Source organism: Schistocerca gregaria, chromosome 2, assembly GCF_023897955.1.
Source record: "Schistocerca gregaria isolate iqSchGreg1 chromosome 2, iqSchGreg1.2, whole genome shotgun sequence".
NCBI lineage: Eukaryota > Metazoa > Arthropoda > Insecta > Orthoptera > Acrididae > Schistocerca > Schistocerca gregaria.
The window spans coordinates 862,094,325-862,104,772 of record NC_064921.1 but is presented as its reverse complement, the minus strand read 5'-3'; the positions used below and the strand labels follow the sequence as shown (position 1 = coordinate 862,104,772).

General features: G+C 42.6%; 1 protein-coding gene across 1 annotated transcript; it reads left to right on the top strand.

The window, feature by feature from the left end:
* Positions 1 to 9,229: 9,229 nt before the first annotated feature.
* LOC126336021 (eukaryotic translation initiation factor 3 subunit A-like) lies at positions 9,230 to 10,192 on the top strand. The gene has a single exon (XM_049999499.1). The coding sequence runs from the start codon at positions 9,230 to 9,232 to the stop codon at positions 10,190 to 10,192; it is 963 nt and encodes a 320-aa protein (XP_049855456.1).
* The last annotated feature ends 256 nt before the right edge of the window (positions 10,193 to 10,448 follow it).

Sequence of the window (10,448 nt, the reverse complement as noted above, 5' to 3'; positions counted from 1 at the left end):
ATTTGGAAAGCTTCTCTTCTCTTCCTGTCTAAATTATATACTGTCCACGTTTCACTTCCATACATGGCTACACTCCATAAGAAAACATTCAGAAAAGACTTCCTCAAACCTAAATCTAGACTAGATGTTAACAAATTTCTCTTCTTCAGAAACGCTTTCCTTGCCATTGCCAGTCTACATTTTATATCCTCCCTACTTCGAACATCATCAGTTATTTTGCTCCCCAAATAGCAAAACTCCTTTACTACTTTAATTGTCTCATTTCCTAATCTAATTCCCTCAGCATCACCCGACTTTATTCGAATACATTCCATTGTCCTCGTTTTGCTTTTGTTGATGTTCATCTTATATCCTCCTTTCAGGACACTGTCCATTCCGCTCAACTGCTCTTACAGGTCATTTGCTGTCTCTGACTGTATTACAATGTCATCGGTGAACTTCAAAGTTTTAATTTCTTCACCATAGATTTTAATCCCTACTCCAATTTTTTCTTTTGTTTCCTTTACTGCTTGCTCAATATACAGATTGAATAACATCGGGGAGAGGCTACAACCCTGTCTCACTGCCTTCCCAACCTCTACTTCCCTTTCATCCCTCTCGATTCTTAAAACTGCCATCTGGTTCTTGAACGAATTGTAAATAGCCTTCCGCTCCCTGTATTTGACACCTGCTATCTTCACAATTAGAAAGAGAGTATTTCAGTCAACCTTGTCAAAAGCTTTCTGTAAGTCTACAAATGCTAGAAACGTGGGTTTGCTTTTCCTTAATCTATTTTCTAAGATAAGTCGTAGCATCAGTATTGCCTAACGGGTTCCAATATTTCTACGGAATCCAAAATGATCTTCCCCGAGGTTAGCTTCCACCAGTTTTTCCATTCGTCTGTAAAGAATTCGTGTTAGTAGTTTGCAGCTGTGGCTTATTAAATTGATTCTTCGGTAATTTTCACATCTGTGAACCCCTGCTTTGTCAGGGCTACTAGTAGTTCTAACGGAATTTTGTCTACTCCCGGGGCCTTGTTTCGACTTAGGTCTTTCATTGCTCTGTCAAACTCTTCACGCAGTATCATATCTCCCATTCCATCTTAATCTACATCCTCGTCCATTTCCATAATATTGTCATCAAGGACATCGCCCATGTGTAGACCTTCTATATACTCCTTCCACCTTTCTGCTTTCCCTTCATTGTTTAGAAATGGGTTTCTATCACAGCTCTTGATATTCATACAAGTGGTTCTCTTTTCTCCAGAGGTCTCTTTAAGTTTCCTGTAGGGAGTATCTATCTTACCCATAGTGATATACACCTGTACATCCTTACATTTGTCCTCTAGCCATCCCTAATTACCCATTTTGCACTTCCTGTCGATCTCATTTTTGAGACGGTTGTATTCCTTTCTGCCTGCTTCATTTACTACATTTTTTTATTTTCTCCTTTCATCAATTAAATGCAGTATCTCTTCTGTTACCCAAGGATTCCTATTAGCCCTCGTCTTTTTACCTACTTGATCCTCTGCTGCCTTCGCTACTTCATCCCTCAAAGCCACCCATTCTTCTTCTACCGTATTTCTTTCCCCAATTCTTGTCAATCGTTCCCTAAAGCTCTCCCTGAAACTCTCTACCACCTCTGGTTCTGTCAGTTTATCCAGGTCCCATCTCTTTAAATTTCCACCTTTTTGTAGTTCCTTTAGTTTTAATCTACAGTTCATAACCAGTATATTGTGGTCAGAGTCCACATCTGCCCCTGAAAATGTCTTACAATTTAAAACCTGGTTCCTAAATCTCTGCTTACCATTATATAATCTATCGGATACCTGTCAGTATCTCAAAGCTTCTTCCATGTACACACCTTTCTTTTATGAATCTTGAACCAAATGTTAGCAATGATTACGTTATGCTGTGTGCAAAATTCTACCAGGCGGCTTCCTCTTTCATTCCTTACCCCATTCCATATTCACCTACTACATTTCCTTATCTTCTTTTTTCTACAATAGAATTAGAGTCACCCGTGACTATTAAAATTTTCGTCTCTCTCCACTATCTGAATAATTTCTTTTATCTCATCATACATTTCATCAACCTCTTCGTCATTTGCGGGCCTAGTTGGCATATAAACTTGTACTACTGCGGTAGGGGTGGGCTTCATATTTATCTCGGCCACAAAAATGTGTTCATTATGCTGTTTGTAGATGGTTACCCTCATTCCTATTTTGTTACCTGTATGGAGTCGACCTCATGAATGTATGGACCCTGCATATCATCAGTAGACTTTTGAAGTTGGTGGAGGCTCTGTAATGGTGTGGGGCGTGTGCAGTTGGAGTGATATGGGAGCACTGATACGTCTAGATACGTCTCTGACAGGTGACACATACGTAAGCCTCCTTTCTGGTCACGTGCATCCATTCAACGTGCTCTTCAGAAGAGATCTTCACCACCTCGTACTCTTACCGATTTATGGATAGCTCTCCAGGATTCCTGGTGTCAATTCCCTCCAGCACTAACTCAAATATTAGTCGAGTCCATGCCACGTAGTGTTGCGGCACTTCTGCGTGCTCGCGGGGGTCCTACACGGTATTAGGCTGGTGTACCAGTTTCTTTGGTTCTTCAGTGTATAATGCAGCAGCTGACCGTTGCTACTTGCGCGCGTTCGTAAGTTGTCAGCACTGGATGAAAAACAATAAAATCTTTCCCCTCTCACTTCTTTTCACTCTGCAGCGGCCTCGGCACATAACACTTTACTCCTGACGTAAGTGGCAGACTTTACTTAGCTCACGGCCGAATTCATGAACGTCAATTAAATTAAGCACATTTTGAAATTTTACTGTTTCTATATGTTTTTTGTTTGTTAACGTTAGTTGACGCTTCTGGATGGTGCTGTTAGTTGCTAGAAGCATATTGCCATAAAATACGGCTGAGAACAGCGGGCTGCACGAATGCTTGATTCGGGCCGCTTTCGTCGACCGCGTGTCTAGACCGTTACCAGTCTGGGCTCATAGAAGAGACAAACAAGTTCTAAAGAAGAACTGCGCGTTTGTCACGGGATCGTTTAGTTGAACCTAGAATGTTGCGGCGTTTCTTAACGAACTTCACTGTCAGACGGTACAAGAGAGGCGTTGTTCACCATTGAGAGGCTGACTATTAATTCGGGAGAGTACGTTCCCGGAAGAGTATGGCTACGTACTGCTTCCTTCCACATAAGACTCGGGAAATAAGCATACCGAAAAAATCGAAGAAATTATAGCCAACGAGGGGATTTACCGATACTCATCCTTCCTGTGTGCTGTTCACGAATACAACACGAAAGGATGATCAGACAGGGATAACCCAAGTACCCTCCTCCTCACACCGTAAACTGGCTCGCGGGAGATAGATGAAATGTTTTCGAAACATCTACACCCATACTTACACAAATTAACCACAAGCCATTGTGTAAAAAAGTAACGAAGGGGTCCAGGATTGAATGTCTTATCAGCGACGGGTAATTACAGACGGAACACAATCACGTTTCGGGGAAGGAATTGGGCCTAAGGAAAAACACGGAAAATGTTAATCTTGATGACCAGAGGTTGCCATCTCCCAAATGCAATACCACTGTCTTCACGACTGTGTAAACGAACTGGTGAAATCAGAAGCAGAAAGGGAAAATGGCAGACTTGCAATTGTCGCAGAAGTGTTGTTCACATGGTCCGAAAGTCACACGAATGCGTTCAAGGGGACATGTTCGAGAAAATACCAAAAATTTGATAAAATTTCTTGGTCTACAGAAAAGAATATTTCTTTCATATTTCAAATGGCTCTGAGCACTCTGGGGCTGAAAATCCGAGGTCATCAGTCCCCTAGAACCTACAACTACTTCAACCTAACTAACCTAAGGACATGACACACATCCATGCCTGAGGCGGGATTCGAACTAGAGACCGTAGCAGTCAAACGGTTCCGGACTGAAGTTCCTAGAACCGCTCGGTCACCGCGGCCGGCTGCTGATTTCAAACATTTGTGGTTTACGGGCATTATCATTTTCCGTTCGTTCTAAAATTGAGATTGAACGTAATGTTGCACAGGGCCACCACGCCCATCAGTCAGTTTAAAGTGCGTCAGAATACGAGATGCATTACTTCGTTCTTCCGTGTTTTCCATCGTTAGTTACGGACCGTTGACACAGGTGTATTTTAGAAGGCACTGACTCCCGGAACCAAAGTACAGGCATGTCTAGAAGACTATGGTTCGAATGTAAAGAAACATATGAGAATATAGGGTTTCGGATTTTCACACGCGAGTGGTTATTGTGTGTTGTTTTGTTATTGTGTGTTTTTTTGTTTCTGCCTGTGTGTTTACTTGCTACAAATACCGAGAGTAAAGAAATTTAGTTCCAAACGAAAGTTTCGCGGCACCCACTTACAAACACAACCGAATAATACACATCAGTTGCTTCAAAAGCCGCATGCGGAAACTGTCTCTAGAGGCACGTAAACTTTCGCTTTCTGAATGTAATATGAACAAGCATAGTACTATTGTGAGCAGAAATAACGACGGAAACGTTATTGTGAACCTAAATATGCTGTCAAGACTTCTGAAGAGTGCTGTGAAATGTAAGTACTGCAATTGTGGAGATAGTATTCCTAAGGACATTTCAGCTAGGAAGGGTATTTCAAGTCGGTTAGTGATTGCCTATAACTCGTGTGAAGATGCACAGTGATACTATGACATCGCCAGTAACTGATAGTCGACATCACAGTGTAAATATTCAGCTTGCTTATGCAATGTGATGTATTGGAAGGGGAAGGAGAGCTGCCCAGAGTTTTCGTACAGTGGTGGATTTGCCTCTACTTCCACTGAGGTTAGACAGATACAACAAATTAATACATAACGCTTTACGTGGAGTAAGTGAACATTCTATGAAAAGTGTAGCAAGGAAGTAGGAACCGTGTCTGAGAATACAGACATTGTGGCAGCATTTGATGGAACTTGGCAGAAGAGAGGTCATACTTCTCCATATGCTCGATATGGGGTTGTAACTGCCACATTAATTGAAACTGGTAAGATACTACATTATGAATGTCGAACAAAGCGCTGTCAGGGTTGTTCAAGTAAGTTTATTGGCCCTTATGTTTGTGTAAAGAACATTGACGACCCATGTGGAAACATGGAAACGAAAGGAGTTCTAAACATTTTTAGAAGATCAGAGGTCAGTTCTGGGTGAGAGGTATGTAGACTACCTAGGGGATGGAGACTGTAAAGGACACACTACTGTCGTTAATGACAGATCATATGGGGACACTCTGATAGAAAAGCTTGAATGTGTTGGGCATGTACAAAAAAGAATGGGAGCTTGGCTGAGAAAATTATGTATAGACTACAGTGGAAAAAAACTGTCAGACGGAAAACACATAGGTGGTCCAGGTCGTCTTACAAAAGTGAAACTGATTCTTTGACTCAATATTATATACTAGCAATAAAGAGAAATGTAGGAGATTTGGAGAACATGAGACAAGTTGTCTGGGCAACATGGTTTCACTGAGTGTCAACAGAGGAAACCCCACAGCATACTATGTGTCGAAAAGGGGAAGATTCGTGGTGTAATTACTGGCTGAGCAATGTTAACCACAAGCAGTTCATACCACTTGCTGTAATGGAGGCAGTTAGTTAGGTCTAATATGGGGATCTGGCAAATAAGAATCTACTTACGAAATGTATGCATGGTCTCTCTCAGAATGTGTAATGGATGCAATAATAACATTCAATGATGGTGCAATTTCAGAGATCAATGTTACGAAGAAATTGAACATCCAGACGGAAAGGAATATGACATCAGCTGTAATTGCTATTGATAAGCGGCCGGTAATCGAAATAGAGACAGCTGCAGAAGCTGCTACCAAGGAGTCAAGGATAAAGAAAAGAATGAAGAGAAAGAGTATGGAGGATAAGGAAACAGGAGAACAACTGGAGTTTACAGATGGAATGTTCTAAACGAGCATAGTGGTAAGTTAAGAAATCTGTAAATCTTCTTTTGCGATTTACCGAAAACTTGAATTTTCAGCATTCGGGTACACTTTTTTTCTAAATGACTTAACTTTAACTCACAAAAATTGGTAAAGATATTTCCCGTGCCCACTGTTTCCTGAAAAATTTATAACATGATGATGATGTCGGTGATATTTGAGGTACAGTTTTAAATATCTTTGTTGTAGTGAAATACATTACTTGTCTTTTTCACAGATCAGCATCAAGGAAGGAAATTGGAGGCATAAAACATTTATGTGAATGTTGTCTGTACTCTGACTCTTTTTCCAAGCTGTGCAGTCTGTGGTACCAAAGAAAATGGTACCGCAGTGAAATAGTGTAGCTTTTTTCTCTTATAAATATTGTTCTCAGTGCAAAAAAATATAGTAAATATCTCAATGATTTTTTGGTAAATGCTTTGACTAATGACCCTAATTGTGTGTCAGAATTTTGAGCTATCTCTCATTTATAGATCAGTTACAATGTGAGGGTGAATATAATGTTAAAAATGGAGGCCGTTCGGGGGCGTGTCCCCTTAATGAAAGTTACTATACAGTTGTACATCAGTGCGTGAAGCCCTCATAAAGCTTTCTAACTGAGAAAATCGAAGCAATTCAAAGCTCTATCGTAAATGGGCGTTGTAGGTCACACAGAGATGGGGCCTATTTTGTGAAACTGAATGGTGATTGTTGGCGCCAAGGAGACATTGTTGTTTTGAAACTCCACTGAATATGTCTAGAGAACCAATTTTCGAGAATTCTTAGGAATTAACTCCACTGTCTTCTGCTTATGTATCGCTCAGGGATCATGAGAAAAAAAAGGGAGAACAGAGTACATTTGCAGGTTTACCGTAATTTTTCCCCTCACTCTATCCGCGGGCTAAAATATGTTTAATGTGATCTCCACCAAGTTCTATACCTTTGCTTGCAGGGTATCACTGTCACTGAATCTCTCTATGTGGAAGCAAATATTGTAATAGATCCGATACTGATTCGCATAGTTCAGTGGAACGGCTTAATCACTACAATATTAAAGGTTGATGCCGCAATGGTGACCCTTTGTCAACCATGAAGCTGTGAGACGAAATGTTACTTCGATAATAAAATAACATATTCCAAATACAGTTGACGGATTTTATAAGTTAAGCTTCAAGTTGGTTTCACGAATATAAAATATTTTAGTTTACTGACTCAATGAACATGATGCAACAAATCAAAAGCTCAATTAACAAATGCGGATGTTCTAAGGTCCTTGCAAATTAAGCTATATTTGATGATAATGACAAAATATTTGCACTCATTTGTTTAAGCATTATCAGAATCTGAAAAATGCTTCCTGTGCATTACGAATTCTGCAACGTGCAGTGGGTTCGTCTCAATTTCTTTGGTACTTACAGTATTGGAGAATTTTGTCAGCAGGCACGAACGTTTTGACAGCCAGGAATTTTCCCATTATGTAACATAGTTCAGCCCGCTATCTGTTCCTCATTTGTAGAAAAAAGTTTTTATCTGTGCGAGAATCAAACCATAACAACAATTAAGCACTTCGTTTTGACTGTTATTGACTAGGTCATATGCTTAATTACATACAACAGTAGACATTCGTTAATTTGTTTTTGCAAATCCTAAAGATAAGCAAGCGATCTGTACAAAATTCAACGTAATGTATTCACTTTTTTAATGAAAATATGCGTCACTATGTTACATCAGTCTTATCATAGCATCGGCTTGTGCGTTTGAAAACAATTCCAGTGTTTCATATCAATTTCTGTTACATGTGTTTTGTCTATAACGATCGCTTAAATTTATCTAATTTTCTCTTTCATAGTTGTACTGCGATTCAACTTATTATCAGGCCTACTATAGTGGGAGAGCCTACTAACTATGGGAGTATAAGCACAATTTCGTTAATGAGAGCTGAATGAAAAAGTACGTTATACCCTATTACTTGGAGACAACATTCTGAATGCTTCATAATAGCAGACTGAAATGTTGATAACTTACTTAATCGAAACATGGACTACTACAATACCAGTTTATGACTACGGTATCACATACGTTTACCATCTTCGCACTGCAAATAATATCTGCTCAGTAAATATCCTTCGCACTGAACACAGTATCTGCTCAATAAACATCCTTCACATCTTCCTATACCTCATTATATCTCGTGATCTTCAGCAAAGGTAAAGAAAAGCTAATACGAGGCAACATTGAAGAATATTTTTCGACTCCTCTTACTGCTACGGTTAAAAAATATGCTACATTGGAATTCAAGTTGCACAGTCTTTCATCAACAATATATTGAAATGGATCAAACGTCGCTTAACAGATCACTACGTTTAATCAGTTAACCGCGATGTTATATCTTGGTGGTATTTTCTACTTACCGTTCCAGCATAGATTATTGTGCTTAGCCAATAATTTTAACAGCCTTTTGGTAAATATAAAGAACCACAGTGGACGCTACAAGCAACGTATATATCTTTCAGGTGCAATAAATCGTTAACGCTAACAGCCAGCCTGCCACAGATTTCTTAATCCAGAGATATTACTTGCGACTAACGAATGCTAAACAGCTGAATAACGGAGAATGTGTACAGTGATGTGTCCACTTAATAACTGAGGTGTACGTGGAATACTTCGCAGTGAATCAATAGGGATACAACAAGCTTTGTATATTTCACGTAGTTACACTGGAAGTTTGCATGCATCTAAGTTAAAAATCAGTTCTCTATCACTTACATCTCAAAGAAAACACATAGGACTACATTTTTCTTTGCACTGTGAGCAAAAGTTTGTTCTATTTTCATTTCTGTGTTATATTTCTATCTTCTCCCCCACACATTGAAAACCATTAGGTTCATAGATTTCACTAGTCACATACCAATGTGAACAGATTAAACTTTCTGTTTCAGAGCAACAGTCAGCTATACACTGTGATTTATTATTCAGTTCCATTACATAAAAATTCATTAAAGACAAGGCAAAGTACGCTTATAGCATTTATTTCTCAATTTATTATTTACATGAATTACATCTCTGTATCGATGGGAGGAGGTAAACAGTTCCGGCATTCGCCTTACAACCAAGGGAAACCTCCCAAAAACCTTGATCGGAACTGAGGAGCCTGTAGCTCGGAGCACTGCAGGGGAGTTGATGCGACGAGACGGAGAGAAGCGACGAGACGGGAAAGCGACGATACGGGGAGACAGCGAGATGTGGAGGCAGCGAGACATGGAAGCGACGATACGGGGAAGCGGCGATACGGGGAAGCGGCGATACGGGGAAGCGGCGATACGGGGAAGCGGCGATACGGGGAAGCGGCGATACGTGGAGGCGGCGATACGTGGAGGCGGCGATACGTGGAGGCGGCGATACGGGGAGGCGACGATACGGGGAGGCGACGATACGGGGAGGCGACGATACGGGGAGGCGACGATACGTGGAGGCGGCGATACGTGGAGGCGGCGATACGTGGAGGCGACGAGACGTGGAGACGGCGATACGTGGAGGAGGCGAGACGGGGAGGCGGCCAGACGGGGCGGCGGCCAGACGAGGAGGCGGCGATACGTGGAGGCGGCGATACGGGGAAGCGACGATACGTGGAGGCGGCGATACGGGGAAGCGACGATACGGGGAGGTGACGATACGGGGAGGCGACGATACGGGGAGGCGACGATACGGGGAGGCGACGATACGGGGAGGCGGCGAGACGAGGAGGCGGCGAGACGAGGAGGCGGCGAGACGTGGAGGCGGCGAGACGTGGAGGCGGCGATACGTGGAGGCGACGAGACGTGGAGACGGCGATACGTGGAGGAGGCGAGACGGGGAGGCGGCCAGACGGGGCGGCGGCCAGACGAGGAGGCGGCGAGACGAGGAGGCGGCGAGACGTGGAGGCGGCGATACAGGGAAGCGACGATACGGGGAGGCGACGATACGGGGAGGCGACGATACGGGGAGGCGACGATACGGGGAGGCGGCGAGACGAGGAGGCGGCGAGACGTGGAGGCGGCGAGACGTGGAGGCGGGGAGACGTGTAGGTGGCGAGACGAGGAGGCGCCGAGACGTGGAGGCGACGATACGTGGAGGCGGCGAGACGTGGAGGCGGCGATACTGGGAGGCGGCGATATAAGGAAGCGGCGAGACGTGGAGGCGGCGCTACGGGGAGGCGACGATACGGGGAAGCGACCATGCTGACCTCCCCTCTGCTGAACTGTACTGAATGTGGTCGCAGCGTGTTTCTTTATATACCCTCTGCAGTTTTGATGAGCTGTCGTTTCCTAGGAAAGCGACTATCTCATTGTTGTTTCGTCATATCGCTTCTGTCCATTATTATAAGATTGGCAATATTTTTCCGCATAAGTGCATGCTCAAGTTCTGTAGCAGTATCTATATCTACTCATACATTACGCAAACCTCTGTAAGGTGCATGGCGGAGAATACTTGGTGCCAA

Coding starts and splice junctions, on each gene's coding strand:
- LOC126336021 (XM_049999499.1), top strand. CDS start 9,230: ATGGAAGCGACGATACGGGGAAGCGGCGATACGGGGAAGCGGCGATAC.